Source organism: Eublepharis macularius, chromosome 7, assembly GCF_028583425.1.
Source record: "Eublepharis macularius isolate TG4126 chromosome 7, MPM_Emac_v1.0, whole genome shotgun sequence".
Lineage (NCBI taxonomy): Eukaryota > Metazoa > Chordata > Lepidosauria > Squamata > Eublepharidae > Eublepharis > Eublepharis macularius.
This window is the reverse complement of record NC_072796.1, coordinates 50,120,172-50,141,514: the sequence shown is the minus strand read 5'-3', so window position 1 is coordinate 50,141,514 and position 21,343 is coordinate 50,120,172. Positions and strand designations below refer to the sequence as shown.

General features: G+C 41.0%; 1 protein-coding gene across 1 annotated transcript in view; it reads left to right on the top strand.

Annotated features, from left to right (window-relative positions):
* CTDP1 (CTD phosphatase subunit 1) overlaps positions 1-21,343 on the top strand; it is a 102,150-nt gene that overhangs the window by 27,522 nt on the left and 53,285 nt on the right. The window contains exons 6-9 of the mRNA XM_054985603.1: positions 12,605-12,695; positions 14,926-15,092; positions 16,706-17,776; positions 18,985-19,126. Coding sequence (XP_054841578.1) covers positions 12,605-12,695; positions 14,926-15,092; positions 16,706-17,776; positions 18,985-19,126 — 1,471 coding nt within the window. The remainder of the gene's footprint in view (positions 1-12,604; positions 12,696-14,925; positions 15,093-16,705; positions 17,777-18,984; positions 19,127-21,343) is intronic.

Here is a 21,343-nt window from a genome sequence, read left to right as displayed (position 1 = left end):
AAACTAGAAGAACAAGTGAAGGACCGTATGGTTAAATGGGCTAAAAATTTTGGATATAATATCCATATGGAGCAATGGGAGAAAATGTGGAATTATGGTCTAAAATTTACATTATGTTATAACTTGAAAGAAAACTTCTATAAAATGATATATAGGTGGTACATGACCCCACAAAAATTAGCTAAGATGTTTAAGGGGGTGTCAAACAAATGTTGGAAGTGTCAAAAAAATGAGGGTTCGTTCTACTATATGTGGTGGTCCTGCCCAGTTGCTAAAAAGTATTGGAAATAAATACATCTAACAATGCAAAAAATATAAAGAGCAACCTACAACTAAAGCCAGAGATGTGTCTATTGAGTTTAGTGGATATTTCAATAGAAAATGAGTTTGGAATTTTGATTAGATATATGACAACGGCTGCAAGAATAATTTATGCACAATATTGGAAATCGAATAAATTCCCAACAGTAGATGATTGGCTAATAAAGATGTTGGAGATTGTGGAAATGGCAAAATTAATGGAACTGCTGAGGGACAAAACGACAGCAAATTTTGTGAAGATGTGGAAACTTTCATGGACTTTCTGTATATAAAAGAGAAGTCAGAACTAGGGCTGTGCACGGGCAGGGAGATTCGGTATCCCCCTTCAGAATACCCCCGGAGATCGCTTCAGTATGCTCCGTGAAGATTTGGAGCATACTGAAGCGAGGGGGGGGAACTCCCCACCACCACCCACCACCCTCCCTGGGGCAACCCCTCCACCCCCCACCCAATCCTGGGGAGATCCCTCCAACCCCCACCCACTTACCTAGCGGCGGAAGGGTTATCAGCTGGGCGGCAGGCTGCCGCTGCCGCCATGGCGGCAGCAGCACAAGGCTGTGCGGCCTGGAGCCAGCCGGCTCCTCTGCCACCGCCCGAGCCTGCGGGGTGGTGGGGAAGGCTGGAGCCTTCTCCTCCGGCCCTTCCTGCCCCTCAAATGGCTGTGGTGCACTGGCACCGTGGTGGCCATTGGAGGGACAGGAAGGGCTTTCTCTGCCTCCTCTGGCCCTTTCTGCCCCTCAAAAGCAGCTTTCCCTCCTTCACACTCTCTCTCGCATGCACGCACGCACAAACACACGAGTCATGAATGAAAATAAAGCAACAGAATGAATTCAAAGCAGCTTATCCTCCTTTGGAGAGCCAGCCCCAGTAGCCTGGCTTGCACTCACTCACTACCAAGATTCTAATTCAAGATTTCAAAACAAACTCAAATCTAAAAACAGATCTTGTAAAAAGTCTGCCTGCCTCAGTTTTACTTTAGACCTCTCCACTGCAGTTCTCCCCATGAGGGTGGAGGGAGACTATTACATGGATTTGCCAACATTTGATAGGAGATATTAGTATCATGAATTCTAGGGATAATGACAGAGGGAGTAAGGTCAGGTTCATCAGTGCCCTAAGAATTTTTCCTTCCTTTCCGAGCAACTTGAATGACGGCATTCCAGAGGGAGAAGCCTTCTTGAGAGTGTTTAATTTTTTCACTAAGAGACACAAGGGGACATTGTTGACGTAAAACAATTCAGGGTGGGAGAAGCTGGCTGTTCTAACATGTGTAAAGTTAACAGGACCTTATTCTGTTGTTTAGCTTTGCTTTGTTTCTAGGGTCCTTAAGGTTCTGGTGGCTGTCGTGTCATACCTGAGGACCCAAGGCATGTATGCTTATTTGCATTTGGACAATATCCAAGCTCCTTTCCCAGGCACAAGAAACCCTGTATATGACATTCAGACTGATTAACCATAGTATCCCACTAGACTACTTGTCTTATTTGGGAATAGGAGGTTCAAGATCTGGTTGTTAGTAACAAAACCACTGGGAAATGTTTCTGCAGATCTGAAATGAAATGTCAACAATATTTGGATGTCCCATCACTCTATTTATGCTTTTCATATAATCTAGAATCCAGTGGATATGCTAAATAAGTCTGAAGTGGTAATGGGATAGATGAGAGATAATAAACTCTAGTTCAGCCCAGGCAAGACAAGAGGTACTGTTAATAGCTGGTTCAGCTGATTGAGGAGATGGTATTCAGTTTGTTTTTTGATTAAATTGCACTAGTCCATGAAGGATCAAGTGTGTAACTTGAGCTGTTAGATCTGGCCCATGCATTGGAGGCCCAAACAGTATCTGATAGAAAGTGTCTACTACCAATGTAAGTTGATGCACCATGTTGTATTCCTGTACAGTGAAGCCCCTCAAAAGCAAAACTAACAACCAGCTGCAGTATCTCCTGTATAGGCATAGCTTGCTAAAGTCCTGTACATGGGATTATCTGCAACTGGTTAAGAATATGGCAACTAGGATATTAACCAGGAACTTTTAACTCTGATCAGTTCAAAGTAGTGTTAACAACATCTTCCCATTTGTAGGGAAATGGACTAGAGGTACAGCACTATGAAGTCTACAGGGCTTCAAGTAGCAGATGGCCAAATCATCTTCATCAAGGTCTCCACCTTCATGAGCTAAAGAGAATGGCTTTGTTAGCACTTCTAGGTCTATGCATTGTTAACCTACTTTACAAACCTGTGGTAGTAATCAACTATTGTGGTATGATATAGCACAGTCACAGTTTTAAAAAATAAGATTTGAAAATGTCTTTATATTAATAAAAATTATAATTCTTGTTTGTACAGAAATATGCATATCCAACGTATGTATTAACCACATTTTAAATCTTTTAAAGAGTTTGTGAGCAACAGGGAGTTGATTTATTACCATGTAGCTATAAATTAGCTCTGTCTGTGGATGTTATTGTGGTGGATGGGGATTGGTTTTAGGATATACTTGAGCCATTTGTAGGTTGTTAGTAACAATTTTACAAGATCAGTTCAGTTTGAAAGAACTGAAACTTAATGTGCAAACAGTTTCACAAATTAAGTAGCTAGTTGTCATAGTAACTCATGATGAAGATTGAAGTGATCTCTTCAGCCAAATAAGATTTGGGTTTTTTTCTCCAACACAGTTCTGCAGGTTTAACAAAAACAGCATTGAAGTTTTGGACTGTGAAAAGATTAATTTCTGTAAAATATAAAGCTAAATAAAATGTGTAAAGGTTTCCACTTGAAGTATAACTGACCTGCAGTACATTTCTGGTGATTTTTTTTAAACATACAAAAATTACCTACAAAGGCTTAAATTTTATGCAGCGCAAGCTGACATGTTCTACATAAACAGCTACTTTCTCCAGTCCCCTCTCCTGCTGCAGTATTCCCCCCCCCCCGATATTGTGCTCTTGTGGGCCAGTGGGCTTCCAGCAGCTTCGCAGGGGTCCCGCCATCACCACCATAGGAGTCTGCTGAGCCCCCTGAAATTCTGCTGTTGTGTGGGGGGAAGGGAAATGGGAGGGGTGCAAATGCTTTCCATCAATAGAAAATGTATATAGTGTTCAAGTCAGTTATGACAGTGAGGGTGTGTTTATTAATGAATCAACACCAAGTAACCAGAACAATCAAAATGTGGAGCTGTTTTCTGTGTGTTCTGATCTTTGCAAACCTGAAAAATACCTTGGATTGGATCCCTATGTGCTGTCCCACTGGCTCATGATGACTCTTATGGTACCATACTGGTATTTTCATTGGAGGAACAAGGGAACATTTTGCCCATTTTTTTCTCCCACTGTGGATCCCCACGTCACCCTCATGCTGTTTGTGAGGGTGTCCTGACCTCCAAAAGCAAGAGCAGAATTTTGGGGTGCTTAGTGGATTGCATCAGGAGGTGGGAAAGTCCAGTTCCACAAGTTTTAGTGTGTCCATAGTACTTGGTCTCCAACCCTAATCATTCTTTGTATACAAATAGTGTTACGATGAAATAGCACGTGGTAGAATGCAGTACGGAAACAAGATAATTTTTGGAAGTAAGCATAAAAAAATCAATAGTTTTAACATACCTTGAGGAATGGAGCGTTCCTTGCCAAATCTATTTATAATGCCATATGTACTGTGTTTCTTACACTATCGAAGAAATATCGGGTTACAGTAAATCATAGTTTTAAGTTTGTGGTGCTAATTAAGAGGGGCAAATGTATTACAATTTGGTTTAAGTTAATAAGCCCTTGTCCTAGACAGTTGTCAACAGTGCTTTGAGAACCACTTTAATTTCAGGTATTCAGGCTTTAGGACAAATTGTGTTGGTTCTTGTTACAACCCCTTTTCCGTCCTGGGTTAGATTTTGCCTTTAACCCTCTTTTTACACCTTCTGGGTAGATTGCTGCTACCAGGAATTCGAATCGAATTGAATACCTTTATTGGCATAACAGGACATATATATGCACCGTCAGCAAGGAGACAAAAAGAAACATCCCTTGCCCCATCACTTGAACCATTCCTCCTCTTTGAGGCACAACAAAGAAGTTTAGCCACAGACTCAATGATATCAGGGTTATGTGTGGATAGTAAAAGACGTGTCTTACTGTCATCTGATTGACCTTCATGATTTTGAAGCAAAGGTTCTAGATAAACGGCACAAATGGCACAATACAATAAGCAGTACAGGAGAACATGTTCAGTACTTTCTATATCCCGCAAGCCACAGGCACAATACCTTGTGGAGTAAGGAATTTTCTTAAACCTCCCATGCAGTACTGCAGAAGGAAGAACATTAAAGCGCGCTAACATAAATACTCTCCGGAGGTAAGGGGAAGTCAAACAAGAAAAGTACTCTGCCAAAGACCCATTAGAGGAAATCTCCCATCTCAGAGGGGAGTATCTACCAGAGGCGAGGCTCCTAAGTTCTTGCATCTCAATATCTACAAGTCTTTGTTTAATCAAAGCAAATGCAGAACTCTTGGAAAGAAAAACTAATTCGTCAAGGCAAAGCCCAATTACAGTGACACCCCCCCCCCCCATCAGCAAACCATGCAGAAGACTGGGGTTTGGTTAGCATGTATGCAATAAGACTATTGGGGCTGCTCCTGAAGTGCAAGTGCAGCCAGAATTTAATTGTTAGAATCTAGGCTTTTGTCTCTAGGCATCTTTGGTTGGTCTCCAAACATATAGCTGCATAGGGCACACATGATGGCAGCCCTAAAATTGTCCTTAGAAAATTAGATTGTATTCGTTCGACTTCTTTATTAAAGGCTGTGATCTATATTGGAATGCCATAGAGCAGTTTAGCACCGATTTTATGCTTAAACACTTTAAGGGCTGCTGGGATATATTGATTTCCCTTAGTGTAGAAAAAGCGAGTAATCGCTAATGCATTGCTGTTCACAGATTTTATCACTTCTTTTTTGTGAGTTTCCCAACTAGCTCTATAGTGGAAATAGACTCCTAGGTATCTAAAACCTTTGATCTGTTCAATCACTTCGTGTCTTATATTCCAGTTAACCGGTTTCCAGGTTTTCCCAAAAGCCATGATTTTGGATTTATTAAAATTTAAAGTGGAATATTGTTGAATATTGTTCTTTTTAGACTACTGTTCAATTCACAGTAGTCCAAAAAGAAAGATAACATCCTTTTTATTCCTGTTTCCGAGACAGACAGGAGCACCGCATCATCTGCATACAAAAGCAGCAGTACATGCATCATTCCTAGTTTTGGATTGTGATCATCACTTTCTTCATACCAGGAATTATATTCCAAAATAGTTAATTTAAATTTTCCCTTTAATAACGTGGATAGGAATGGGATATAGGAATAACATATACCCTGGTATGAACAAAAAAAACCCAAAATAAACTTTTATATTTCACACTATTACTTAAGCTTGATGGTTTCAAAGATAGTTATCGGTTCTTAAAGTTTCCTTACATAGGCTCAGTCACACAGATACATATATATATAACTTTCTCAGGTGCACACGCAGTTTGCCTGCTTCAGATAGATCACTCACTCACTCACTCACTCACTCACTCACTCACTCACTCACACTCAAATATACATAGACTTTCTCAGGCACACACACAGTTTGCCTACTTTGGACAGAATGAATGTTCTCTCACAGGCACACACAGTTCAGGCTTCCTCATAAGTTGCCTAACTGAACTAGAATGAGAATCTTCTCAGGCTTCCACACAGGTTGTATTTCTCTCAGAAATACATAGATACTCTCAGGCTGCACACAGCTTGCCTGTCTAAACCAGAGCGCAGAATGAATCTTTTCTCTCCACTCAGTATTTAAAAACTGCCGTTTACTCCACCTCTAGAGCACTGCTACTGTCCAATCAGATTTCACTCCAGTCATACTTCTCAACGCCACCCACACTCAGTCATCAACCAGTCATCTCACTCACCCCTCTCTTTCACCCCCCCTTCATCTGATCACACCAAGCATTTAAAGAAACACGCGTTTAAAATCATTGCAGTTCTCTTTTGTCTTTTAATATAATTCACCTTTACATCATTGTCATAGGTTTAGAAGTAATAGTAATGACTGTGAATGAGATGAGTGGTTTAAACTATGAGACCTGTGTGTCTGTGAAAAGTGATAGAATAAATCAATTATTCAACTGTTAATTGAATCTTTGACTGCTGATTAACTAGGTTCTCTTAAGCGCTTTCATATGGTGATTAAGAGTCTGTTACCCATTTAATATCGGTTTGGCTGCTAATTTCCTAAGGAATATTGGTATTCTCAAATGTAATTCAAAGTTGAAGATATGTCCTACACAGTTGTTGACAACTCACTATTTTGTAGAATATAGATCTCATTTGAATGTGAGCCCAGTAGCTAGGTGACCTGTCCCTCTCAAGTGGCTTATGCTCTAGTTTTTCCTAAGGTGACAACCCAACATAGCATTGTACATGTGATTTTTATGACTGTTCTTTTTTCCTTATGAATTTATATCCTAATTACACCATAGGTTTTGGCCAGTTATATAGAGTTACTTTAAGTATGGGAATAGATCCAGTGGTCTTTACATCTTCTGGATGTCAGACGGTCATTGCTTTATTGGAATAGTTCTTTGTAAAATCAGCCTACAAGGCTTTCTAGCCTGCTCTTTGAGGTGTAGTTTTCAATGTCTGCTTTCTTCCATAGGGAGGATTGTGAGCCAGTAATTTAGAATACAGAGATGACCTCTCATGGAAAGATTGCCATTTGTATTCTCAAAAGAACTACAGGTGTATAGTGGAGTATACCTAGTATTGTTGTTAGCAAGTTATTCTGAACCATCTCAGACTTAGTTTTGGTATGTTCTCCTACTCTGGCTGGCAAATATTTGTCTTCAGAATCTCAAAAAGGTAACTTCCCTTCTACCATACTGTCTTCAGAATGAAAGCTTATAACATCTTGATAAAATTATCCTCTTTAAATTTAGCAGATTGCAGATAACTTTTCCAGCTGCCTAATGCAGACATTTGCCTTCATTGTGATACTTTCGTATTGGTTCACTCTCCTGCTGAGATTTTTGTTTTTAAATGTTACTTGCTTAGTTTTTGCATAGTTGATCTGGAGATTGGTAACTCCTTATGTGACCTGGAGGTCTTGGGCTTTGATTTACAAACAAGAATGTAAGTGGAAGTTGATAGTAGCTCAGGGCTGGCTCAAGTTTGTTTCTGAAGCACTCTGGCAGGATCCAAGGAGGGTAGTAGAGGAAGCTTCTTTGCTTTTCAGATTTGTCCAAAGTGGGCTGCAGATCCACGAATGCTGTCCCAAGCTGTATTGCATTGTCAGGCTGCTTTTGGCCAGCAGCTGTAAAATTGAAGGAAACAGAGCATAAGAAAGAAACCTTGTATATAGTTACATTGTATATAGTATTGTTATTTGGTTATTGGTTGTGTTTTGGTTACCAATTGTTTCTTGTTAATCTGTGCTATCTTGTAATTAATTGTATGCATTTTATTAATAAAATTTTGTTTAATTTAAAAAAAGAAAAGAAACCTTGGATAAGCCAAGCATATTCTTCGCTCTTGTCTAAAGGTCCTCAGTCCCTTCTGTCTAGCTGGTTCTCAGATTTCCTGAACTTCAACTGAAACCAAATATCTTTTATAGCCCTCAAATGCCTGTTAATTGTCAGCAGTCTTCCCAGTTTCCATCTGGCCACTTCAGTGGATTCCCTAGTTTGTATTCTGAAATAAAATAAATTTTGTGCAGCACCTGCCTTTCTCTTTTGGTGTTTCACTGCCCTTTGAATTTTCTATCCCGATAAGGCGAGGTTTCCTGTTTGGTAAGTTGTCATTAGGGTATGCACCAAAAAAAGATTTGGGTGTCCTGTTTTGAGTTTACTGAAGAGGGGGGGAAATTCAGGTAAACCCAAAGCCCAAAGCGGCAAGCCGCTTAACTTCTTTGGGATTATTAGGTAAAATTCAGCCAGAGTTTCCAATGGGAAACGCCATTCCTGGCTATCTGGGGGCCTAGGGATGCATTTTCTTACCAAATAATTCCAAATTTTCAGGGGACCCTCTACTAAGTTTCCTTTCATGATTACCCAAGTTTCAGGGAGATTGGTCTTTTGGGGGGCATGTTATGCCCCCCAAAGTACCCCTATCCACCACCAATCTCCATTATTCCCTATGGAGAAAATCGGAGGGAGTTCCTAGGTGTCTGGGGGAGGCATTTTGCAAGCAAAATGTACCAAACCTGCAGGGGACCCTACTCTCACAACCACCCAAGTTTCAGGGAGATTGTACTTTGGGGGGCCATGTTACAGCCTCCAAAGAAGGTGCCCCATCTAGTGCCAATCTCCATTATTCCCTATGGGGAAAATGGGGGGAGTTCCTAGGTGGCTGGGGGTGGCGTTTGGCAAGCAAAGTACATCAAATTTGCAGGGGATATACACCTACCTGTCCTCTCACAACTACCAAAGTTTCAGGGAGATTGGACTTCGGGGGGCATATTACAACCCCTCAAAGAATGTGCCCCTATCCTCCAATTTAAATCCTTGCAGCATTTTAAAAAAGGTACTCTACTTCCAGTGAATCTCCATTAGCTGGATGGAGAGCTGCTGCAGGATTGGCTGCTCTCAGATTCACCCCTCCCTTCCCAGATCCCCCTCCTTCTTCCCTCTTCTTGACTCACTTTACTCCAACCCCTTCCACCCCCCCCCCATCGGCCATAGGGAATAATGGAGATCGGCGGTGGATAGGGGCACCTTATTTGAGGGACCATAACATTGCCCCCCGAAGTCGAATATCCTTGAAATGGGTCATCATGAGAGGACAGGTAGGTGTATGTCTCCTGCAAATTTGGTTCATTTTGCTTGCAAAATGCTACCCCCAGCCACCTAGGAATCCCTCCCCTATTTTCTCCATAGAGAATAATAGAGATCGGCAATTCATAAGGGCACCTACTTTAGAGGGCATAACATGGCTCCCCGAAGTCCAAGCTTCCTGAAACTTGGGTGGACATGAAAGTAGGATAAGCAGAGGGTCCCCTGCAGGTTTGGTACATTTTGATTGCAAAATGCCACCCCCAGCCACCTAGGATGCCCCCATTTTCCCCATAGAGAATAATGGAGATCAGCAGTGGATAGGGGCACCTTATTTGGGGGGCCATAACATGGCCCCCCAAAGTACAATCACCCTGAAACTTGGGTGGTTGTGAAAGTAGGATTAGTAGAGGGTCCCCTGTAGGTTTGGTTCATTTTGATTGCAAAATGCCACCCCCAGCCACCTAGAAACCCCACTAACCACAGAAGCACTTTCCTCTTGCCATTCTTTAGGAATGGCAAGGGGAAAACTGCTTCCCTGCTACCTGAAGCTTAACAAAGCATTCTGAAATGCTTCGGTAAGCTTAGCTTCAGCATTCCCAAATCACTTCAGCAATGCTGAGGCTGATTTGGGAATGCCACAACATCCCAAATTGGGCCTGATTTGAGTTAAAAACCCGGATCCCAAACCGGAAGCGCACATCCCTAGTTGTCATGGATGGGCAGCATGGAGAGAAGGCAGAGTGAAGTAGTGCCATTAGAAAGAACCATCAATAGTTTACTGTAGCTGTGGTGGTTAAGATTTGTGTTGGTCTGTGCTTCCATCTCTGTGCAGAAGACCAAGAGGGTTGCTACCACACAAAATGAGATTTCATCATGTGCCACACAGTTAACAAGCCAAGAACAATGCATACTTTAGAATCCCAGTTTACTACCCCACTGTTTGTTGGACAGCCTCTACTGAAGCATTACAGTAAACCTGAGTATACTTTAACCATTACTTATAAGCTGTTTTTTTAAGGTCTGACTGCAGCCAGTGCATATAGCTAATTTCTTTCAGTGAACAAAAAGGAATATGTTTCATTGCCCATTAAGTAACTAACAAGGCTGTTGCTGATCTACCTATTCGTTCTAATGTAAGAAATGTAAACTGTCCAGAAAAGAGAGGAACTCTTAGAAAACTTTGGTTCCTAAATTCATTGTATAAATTATATAATTTAACAATAAATGAATAAAATTATATTTTCCAAAGTCTGTTCTAAACCAATACTTGTTTGGTTAGAATGGCTTGTTTTCCCCACTGATTGGCCTTCCAAATATGGGGTGCTCACATCCACTGAAAATAATTATCACATTTGATAACTTTTTTCTATTAATCCTAAATGTCTGATTATGCCCGTAGGTCAGTAACTGACAACCAGAAATCTTGCAACTAGTAGGCCATTGTCAGATCCATCTAGCTGATATATACGCACAGTGGCCTGTTACTATTGCTAAAGGTTTCTGGTTATGATTAGAGTAAAATCTGCAGAAAAAACAAATCGCAGTTTTGAGGCTTGTTATCAATGGAAGGAAGAAGAGTGTCTCCAAATCTTTAGCTATACTTAGTCTGCCGACTGATCCTGTTGGCACACATAACTTGGTGTTGCTTATGTAGATAGCAGGCTATGTATGTAAGTCTTTAATCACTGTAACTTTATTTAAGATATTTACTCTTATTTTCCAAACAAAGTAATAATTCCATTTTGATAAGCCTGTTCATCTTTCTAAGTTTAAATGGTGATGGTTCTCTCTAGCTAATTCTTTCAATTCATTATGCCTAGGTACTGCAAGGGTCTCACAACAGGGATGATCCTACATGAATTTGCTGAAATTCTTAAGCATAGTCGGGTGAGTTAAGGTTGAACTTCTATCCTTAACTCTCAAATTTTCTTGCTTTCATGGGTTTTAAGTTATTCCTGTAACACATTTGACATTTTTGTCCTACATGCTTCAGTTTTAATAAGTGACCAGTGAACTCAGGGGCTGAATCCTTGAAGCCTCTTATATGGACTTTTAGAATGTGTTACGCAGTCATGCCTGAACAACCATGCCCTCTTGTTGAATTGGTCTCTGTGTTTGAAAATTAAATCTTTTCAATACAGCAAAGGTACTGTTATGAAACAGCTTCATGACATATTTGGCGATGTTTGTTTAAAAAGCAAGTTTACACTGATCATCTCCAGGATATGTACTAATACTGGTTCATGCATCTTGTGCTGACAGAGCTGAGTGCAGCTTACCAGGCATGTCTGGTAGCTCAGTAGTCTGGCTGATTTTACACATTGCCTCAGATTTCAAAAATCAGAGGATATCAAGGAACCAGGCAAGCCAAAGTAAGTTATTATATATAAATTGTGGAATAATATTTTATTTTGGCCTGTCACGTTACTGATAATCTTATGTTTGTAATCCTAGGTAAAGTAAAACCAAGTGGCTTATCAAACTGCCATATATGATAGGCAGGCTATGTTCCATGTGGGACACAAGTTGTGCAGGCTTGTATTATACAATTGAAAACCTCATTTTTCCCCAAAAAGTTTTGATAAACCTGCTGTTTTATGTATGAAACAAAGCCACCAAGAAATTACTTTCATAATTCCTGTAGGAGAATACCTGCTATATGAATTGCTTGTAACACTTCATAAGTAGCTTTCTCAAGACCAAGGAACAATTGGCATATGCTTTTTAAAAAAAACTTATTTCAGGATTACATAGTGATATGTACAGGTCTTACAAGTATAACTTAAAACCTGCAAATGCAAGAAATCTTGTTTAGTTTCCCCCTTAATTTGCCCATTTTGCTTAAGCATTGTAGCATATTTTCCACTGCTTTGACTATCTGCAATCCAAGGCATAATGTTGAATAGAAAAGGAAAGCAGCCCAGTCCTGAGATTTGCTATGGAAACATGTGAGTGTGTAAGGTGGGATACTACTAGTAGCTTTGCCAATGCACTACTTCAAAGCATGATATTAATCAGTCTGTCTTAAAGATCTGGTTGAACAGCTGTAATGGTTAAACTTGTAGTTTGTACCTGACAAAATCACAGTGCGATCCTAAAAAGAGTAACTCTTAGACTGGAGTAACTCTGCTTACGATTGCATTGTTATACTACCAAACATATTTAATTATCATGTTCCAAGTTATGTTGACCAATATAGATGTAATTTGGAAATAGTATGGTTGTTTCTTAATACAAATAATGTTTCTTGTGTGTGTGTGTGTGTGTGTGTGTGTGTGAGAGAGAGAGAGAGAGAGAGAGAGAGAGAGAGAGAGAGAGAGAGAGAGAGAGAGAGAGAGAGGAGAGTCCCATTCATATTTCAGTTTAAAGTATTGGCATGATCATTTGAGATTCCTAAGAGAATGGCATATAGTGTGAAGAATCTTAGAGAATAAAAACATTTGAAAGATTCTAATTTCAGACTGTTTTCCCTTTAAAAGGGTTCTTGGATCCTGAAAAGAAGCTTTTTTCTCATCGAATATTGTCGAGGGACGAATGTATTGATCCATACTCTAAAACTGGGAACCTTAGGTATGTATTGAGAGAGGGAGTGTTTATAAGTAATATGAAAAGCTTACTGCTAGCCACGGCTGACCTCTTGGTTTTACCTACTGGCCATATGAGCATATAGTGAAAGATCTGGTGCTGATTTTTAGCAAAAAAAAATAAAATCAGCTTTTCCCAGTCTCCCTGCATTGAGGTAATAGTTTTTCTGTAAGAAAGACAGAATAAACTTTCTGTTTGCAAATTTCAAAGCAAATAACAATCACGCCTTTGTTCAGTCATTCCCTTTAAGTACTTGTTTGGGGTCTCCCACCCTTTTGAGCTTGCAGGCAACTTTGTAATTCTGACACAAGTTGGTAGGTGCAACACAAAAATGGCTGCCACGAGAGGTAGAGCAAACCATAAAATGTTAGGGAGTGAGGTCATGCATAGTTGCACATGTAACTCTTCAACTTCCGTCAGAAACTGACTGTTTAACCGAATGCCCTTTAAAATGAACATACCATTTAAAAATATTTTCTTGTATACATCTTCAGTTATGCACTGAAAATCCTTTGACTATGATGGTAGCTGCTGCCAAAGTAACTTTTTAAAAATCTGCATGGCCAATCAGAAGTCCTGCCGCTTTCAAAAAACGCTTGGTAGCACCAGAAAATGTGTTGGCAGACACCATGTTGGGACCCCTGTCCTAGAGGTTCATTGAGTATTCGGTTCAGAGGCACAGTTACATGTATGCATCTCATGTGAGGGAGATGTATGCAGCTGCCTATAAAGAAGGAGGTTGTGAAAAGCAGTTGAAGTTCTGAACATAGCAATCACAGAATCGTGTCCTTTAATGTATCGGTGAGTTGACCAAACTATCCTTTGGTGTGAGAACTTATTCTGGAATGGTTTATTTGTCTGAATCATCCTGGCATATGGTAAAGAGGATGTTACCATGTATCAAGTGCAGATATGTAGTAGGATGGTAAAATGGTGGCCCATTAGTCCATATGGATTGACTGTTTCTATGAATACAGGTTTTTAAAAGCTGTTTCTGTAAAATAAGTATTTTGAATAGAGTATTCACACCACTTGTTAAGCTTTATTAGTGTTACAGGCCAAACTAGAACTTGTGATCCTTATGCCAGGGTGGTGAAGGAGATATTCAAAGCTCAGCATAGAAAGGTAGGTACTAGGGCTGAACTCATTCACCTGCCAATTTTTTTCTCTTTTAGAGGATATTACTTCTGGTCTTAGGGCCTCAGTAGGCTAAAAGTAACTTCTAAAAACCAAAAATGGATTCCAGGAGCTTATTTTAGCTCTGATCATCTACCCACACTACGTTTTAAATCTTCCCCTGTCCACTTTTTAGGAATTTAGCTCAAGCTAGTGTAGTACTCTCTACAGCTAGTATTACCTGAGAACTTTGCCCACTGGACTGGTGGTTTCAGGTGCTACATAAGCATGTATGTGCCAGAACATGTGAGAAACTTCCTTACCTGGTCATAACAGTTGTTTTTAGTAGGTTCAATATTCAGGAGACGTCCTAAACTCAGATAACTTCAGAATCCTCTGATTGAACATTACCTTCTTACGTAGTGGGATCAGTTGAGCAGAAGCTCGTGAGTAGAGATGGGTACGAATTGGAAAAAAATGAACTCTGCAGTTCGTGATTCGTCGCATTTCATGAACCACAAACTTCCATGAACCTGCCCTGGTTTGCGAACTGGTTCGTTTGGATTGTGAAAACATCACACCCAGGTCAGCAAATCGTCACTTCCGGGCCAGCAGAAGGTCTGCAGGAACATCCCCTATTGCCTAGGAAACTGATCAACGAACCAGCCCAGTTCATCACGAACTTTGGTTCGTATTTCAGTTCATGCCCATCTCTACTCATGAGCTCAAAGGCTGCTGTGGTGTCTCTACATATGGAGGTGGAAATAACGTCTGGGCAGGGTAGAACTCTATTGGATAGGTGTGATTCATAACTGCTTTTATTATCTGAACTGAAGAGCTTAAATCGTTTTTTCAATTTTTTGTTACATAACTTATATTAGGGTGCCTTCTCTTCTCAGTGTCAAAAAGGCTTCATATTATGATGATGATAAAATTGCTAAGTAAGTTGCTCTGAGAGGCCAAACTAATAGTATTAAGGGATTTCATAGGTCAATTTCAAATTACTCTCTTTTTTCACCTATGCTTAGTTGATGTGTCTTAATAGAAATATTATTAAATAACAATCTAATTAGTCTTGTACTGATTCTTCTGTTTCTAGAAATTTATTCCCTTGTGGAGATTCCATGGTTTGCATTATTGATGACCGAGAGGATGTTTGGAAATTTGCACCTAATTTGATAACTGTGAAGAAATATGTATACTTTCAGGGCACAGAAGATATTAATGCACCACCTGGATCAAGGGAAGCTCAAACAAGAAAGAAAGGTATTTCTTTGTGCGCATGTGTGTATACATTTACATTTGCAATATTATGTTGTCTAGGCCATAGTAGGTTGGGATTCCTTTTCAGCCAGTATATCTGGAGGGCAGATTGTACTGTAAATGTCCGAAGTATACAAAGGAAGTTTTATGGTTTTAAATGGCGAAGAGTTAATCAATAGTTTCATACCTCTGTCAAAAATTTCCAAGCTACATTATTATACAGCATTTGTAAAATTTTGAGAAATACATACTGCCTTAAAATGTGTCTCTGTGGTTCTGCCTCTGTGGTTCCAACTGAGATTCCAGCAGTGGCAAAGGCCTCGGATGCAGAGAAGGGAGGGGCTTAACTGAACCTGTTCCTCCTCCTTTCTTCCTAAGTCTCTCCTCTGCAGCCTGGAGAAGATAAGAAACCTCTTTCCTGGCTTGCCGTTTGGCCCCTTATATGGGCCAAGCTTAATTACATACATGCCCAACAGCCTTCCCTGACCTGTTGCCCATTGCCTGATAACCTGGCTAGTCTGGTCTAGCTGCAGCTGCTGTTGGCAGCTCCTCAAAGACGTATGGGAGCTATGCATTGCCAGGTCTGGCGATGCCAGCCTTCTGCTGTCGGGGCAGCCCTAGGAGCAGTTGGCAACCTGAAGTCGGGGCCAGAGTCATGGCGACCTGCTGCAACCAGGGTAAGTCTGGGAGAAGGTAGAGTCTCGGACAATGATTTTGATAGAAGCTATTTTTGTGGAAGCTTTGTTTACTTCTAAAACATCTAGCATTTTGTAGTGTAATATGATGGACATGACTAATTCCAGCTCTTCCTCTTCTGAGGAACAGCCAATGAGAGCTGGCAGAAGGCTGGGACTGGAGTCAGTTGGAATTTATTAATGCAGTTAGTGAGAGGAAAGAGAGGGTTTTGGAGCTGCTGAGGAGTAGCAGAGAGAATAGCTGGCTGTTGACACTTGGTAACTTACATTATAACCATTCACTGTTATAAGAGTGTGGGGTTATATGTGCATCTCTTTAATACCAACATTTCTTTGTGTTTTAAATCATTTGCTCCAGTGATCAACAACTTGTAAATAAAAGTGACTCTTTTTTCTGTTTTTACCCCGACTGACTTGAAGCTGTAGGCTGAGGGGAAATAAAACACCCACAGGAATATCAAGCATTCTGGTCACAATAAATGGGCCTAATTTGACTAAATGGTGGCAGTACATAGAAGGAGTAATCATTGAACTCCCTTTCCCCAGTAGCCATAAGCAGTAGCTGGGTGAGAGGTACTGAATATAGGGAGCTGGCTGCCAGTCTGGTGGAGCCTCTGGGAAGAGGAGAGAAAGGACCTGATGTGGATTTGGGCCAGGAAACTCTACCTGATAAATAGAGGTTAGACAGATGGTGTATTGTGACTGGCTTTAACTGCCTGTGATGCCCAAACCTGGTTTTGATAGGTGACAGTGTGAAAAGTGGTCAGATATAATTTCACCTTTTGTTATCTAAATTAGCATAACTGAATTAAGCTGCTTTAGTTTTAGAGGGGTGAAAGATAGGCTTCTAGTCTCTTTGTCCCAAAGCATTTTAGTTCGTTTTTAAACACAGATTATTGAATTTATCTCTTTTTAATTTAGCAAATCATTCCTCAAAGCTAACTGAAGCATCTGATGCAACGGTAGTAACAAAAGATTCTGAAGAAGTAAAGAATGTTGAAAATGTAGAAGAGCAAAGTAATGGTATTAGAAAATCAGCAAAGGAAGTAAATGGCAATAACTCTGTCTGCGATGAGCCATCATCCTGGGATTTAAGTTTTAATGATAAAGTTAAAGAAGGAGACTGCTTAGAAGATCCTGGTCACATAGCAAATGTTACTGACACAAATGAACTGATAAGTGCCAAGGAATCTCATGTGTCTTCAGAAAATGATAGGACAGTTGTAGTCAAGCAGCAGATTCATGACAACTCAAAAAATTGCTTGGACTTTGAATTGTCTAGTGATAGTGAAAGTGACAGTGGGTTGGATGCTAGGAAATCAACGTCCTCTTCTGCCTCAGACAGTGAAAATGAAGGGAAAAGAAGCTGGAGAAAATCAAAGAAAACTATACAGGAAGAAAGTACGTTTCTCCTGGGAACTGAAACTAATGCAGAAAAGGATGGACAGATGAATTATTCTGGAGACTCAGCATCCTCAGCTAACAACAATCTCCATCCCAAAACATTTGATTTAGAAGTACATGAAGAGAGTGAACAAGATAGTCTTTGTAGTCTAGGAAATGGATGTGTTGACAAGAAGGAGGCCGAGACAGAGTCCCAGAATAGTGAACAATCTGGGATAACTGTGGGAGAATCTTTAGATCAGAGTATGGAAGAAGAGGAAGAAGATGATACAGATGATGATGATCATCTAATATATCTTGAAGAGATTCTTGTTCGAGTGCATACAGATTATTATTCAAAGTATGACAAATATGTAACAAAAGAAATTGATGAAGTTCCAGATATAAGAAAAATAGTGCCAGAACTGAAACAAAAAGTATTGTCAGGTGTTACTGTATTATTTAGTGGACTGTATCCTACAAATTTTCCCGTAGAAAAGACTCGTGAGCATTATCATGCTACCACACTTGGAGCCAACATTGCAAAAAATCTAGTATTGAATGATGATGATCCCAATAAGCCAACCCACCTTATTGCAGCTAGAGCTGGTAAGTGCAATGTTGAGTGGACTTAAACTATGAGAGAAACATTTACAAGTAGTGGTGTGCTCCCCCAAAAGATTCGGGGGGGGGGAAACCTGGAATTACAAGAACCCTGAAGCGGCAAGCTGCTTCGGGAATCTGGTATTTAGCTCACTTTGGCATGCTCCATAAAGATTCGGAGCATACTGAAGTCAGGGGGAGCAAACTCCCCACCCACCCTCCCCACTTACCTAGCTGGCAGAGAGAGGGGAGGCTGGGCGGCGGGAGGGTGCCACTGCGGCGGCGGCACTCACAAGGCTGGAACGGCCTGGAGTGGGCTCCTCTTCCACCACGCTGTTGTCTGCGGGGGCCGCAGTGGCCAACTGGGCGGAGGAGAAGGCTGGAGCCGCCGCCTCCAGCCCTTCCTGCCCCTCAAATGGCTGTTGTGGTGGCTATTTGAGGGGCAGAAAGAGCTTCCTCTGCCTCATTTGCCGCTGTGGTTGCCATTTAAGGAGCAGGAAGGGTCTTCACCTCCTCTGCCATCGCTGCGGCTCGCGGGATGGCCCAGAGCTGGCTCCTCTGCTGTTGCGCCGACACCTGTAGGGCCCGCAGTGGCCAGCTTGGCAGCGGGGAAATCTGGAGCCGCCACCTCCAGCCCTTGCTGCCCCTCAAATGGCCGTGGTGGAAGGGCCTCCCCTGCCTCGTTCGCTGCTGGCTGGAGGGAGGAGGGGAGAGTTTAAAGGGTAAAACGCCCCCTGCACCGTTTGCAAACAGCACGGGGAACATTTTTCCCTTTAACCCCCCCCCCCCCGCAGGCATGGAAGGCCCTTTAAATTTCAGCTGGCCGGCGGGCCCCAAAGTGACCCGAATTGCTTCGGGAAGCTTTGATTTGGGTATCCCAAATCGCTGGCCCCAATTTGGAAAACCCGAATCTACAGATCAGAAACCCGAAGTGCACACCCCTATTTACAAGTAATGGTTTTTATTGATATGTGGTGATCTGTAGCTTATGGTAATGCAGTAAGCCTATAGATTTGTGATTCAAAGATTTCTGCATGAGTATTTTAAAAGAACTGTTGAATGAACTGATAGTCTTTCAAGCATCCTATATAATCTATCTTTTAATTATTTCATTTTTGCATCTTACTTGCCTCATCATCTATAACTTGCATCCATGGACTAATTTATGGCTAACTTCTTCTACTGAGAATGTTAATGTTTGATTGTTTAAATAGGTACAGAAAAAGTCAGGCAAGCTGAGAACTGTAAAAATCTCCATATTGTAAATCCAGACTGGTTATGGAGCTGCTTGGAGCGTTGGGACAAAGTAGAAGAACAACTCTTCCCTTTGAAGGATGATTACCTGAAAACAAAAAGGTAAAACATAGCTAATTTAAATGATGCAAACTCTAGTTTTCCATAAACTTAGCTCATTGATTAAGCTAGTAAAAATGAATCAGATCAATATCCACTTAATGTGGATTTGGAATTCTCTTGGAATAGCGAGAATACAGAAAAATATATAAAACACAATAAAGAAATATGAAGTATGGGAAGGTTGTTTTCTTCTCAGAATCCCCATGAATTTGATCTTCAAAACAATTTCTACATTCAGTAGAATGTAGTACTGTCCCATGAAATAATCTCACTAATTATGAGCAAAATAGAAAAGAGTCCAGTAGCACCTTTAAAACTAACCAACTTTACTGTAGCTTAAGCTTTCGAGAATCACAGTTCTCTTCTTCAGATGCAACTAATTATGAGAGCTCTGCATAGGAGGCTTTGGCTGGAATCTCCAGTAAATGGTAAAAATCCTTCCTCAGGACCATTTTTGTGCAGGTGGGATGGTGCTGCTAAGCTTTGCTTCCAAAAATTCAGTTGGCAAAGGAGTGTTGGTATTAAGGCTCGCAAGGGAAAAGGAGCCAGGAGAAAAGCTGTAGGAGCATTCAGCTCTCTTGCATTTGTTTAAACATTCATAGGATCAGGGCCTGGCAGTTAGATGCCATACCATGTTATATACATGTTACATACAGCTGGACCTTGGATTGGATCCAGCCTGCCTTTCCATTTCCCATTTCCCCTCCTTTTTTCAGCCTCCGTCCCACATGGCTTTGTCCATACATGTCCTGTGATCCCTAGCATAGTTTTTACAGTGTTTAAAAAGGACCCTCACTTTTTCACCAGTGGAAAAAGCTGGTTAGATCCAACCCATTGAATCTCAGAGTTCTATATTATGAAATGATGGAATGTTTCTTGTGAAATGTCAGTTTGTATATTATAATGCATTGTGTTTTTAAAAGGTCATGGTATGGAACCTTCAAATAAGATCCATAATTTCAATAACGTGAACTCATGTGCACATTTTCTATGGATATAATAAATGGTGTTTTGTTCTCAATGTAAACAACATATTTTGTTTGATGCAGTCTAAAATCTGATGACTGAGACTGAATTCTTCTGTGATAATTGCTATTCCAGCATTTATCTCCAAATATAGAATTCTCTGGAGATAATGAAAGCATCTAGCATGCAGATTTATGTTTATGTGGATGTGGAATATGTAGTTTAGTCTACACAGTATTTAATTATCTGCAAGCAAATCTTAATAGAAATTACAGTGACTGCATGTACTTGACTAAAAGCTAACAATAAGGCAGAACTAGTAAAATAACAGGGCAGTAGTAAGCATCTGATCTTTTTCACTTGAAGAGATGAAGACACTGGGACATTTGGGTACTCTTCTTCCCATGATCCCAGGAGACAGGAAGCAGGTCACTCACTTCCATCTCCATTGGGGAGAGAGTACCCACCCACCTTCAGTTTTTTCTTCCTGACTCCTTTGCAAGCGCAAGATTCCTAGAGAGCTCTGCAATTTTTCTTTCTCCTTGAGCTCTCAAATTGGTTTCTTTTTGTCGCTGTTTCTTCCCTGTTCTCTGTTGCTAGCCAAAAAGAAAAAATATTCTTCTGTCTTGCCCCCCCCAATCTGTCCCTTGCAGGCCACTCCTTCACATGGAGGAGTGGCCTCCGCTGCCTCAGCAGCAGAAGCCTCGAATGCAGTGGCATGCTCATTCCAAGAGACCAAGCAACTCATTCCCCAGCAGGACAAGAAAACTCTCACTCTTCCCAAGGAAGAGCCACTTGCTCAGGCTCAGAAAAGCACTTGGGTTTCTTGGCACAAAAGGCCAGACGTGATAAGGGGCTCTGTATAACGAGGAGCAGATTTCTGCAGTGGGGAGCAGTAAGCAGGCAGGGGCTCTATGCACTTTTGCAGAACTGAATGAAGAGGATGCTTTCTCTTGTGCTCCTGCTTATAGGCTTGGATGGACCAGTAAAATCTGCATTTCTGCATGCTAGATCAGCAGTGGGAGGAGCAGCAAGCTCCACAAGAAAAAGACTTCACCGAATATCCTGCTTTCTGTCTCCCATTCCCCCAGAGGTCCTCCCAAATGACAGGCTCTGCAAAGAGGTGCAGAGCAGTTTGTTTCTATTATATCTGGCCCTGCTGGGTCTGTAGGAAAGCACTCCATGGGCCACCAAGTCATCCTTTTCTTCCTAGAGCTGAGAGAAGCATTCCTCCGCCTTTATCTCTGGGCA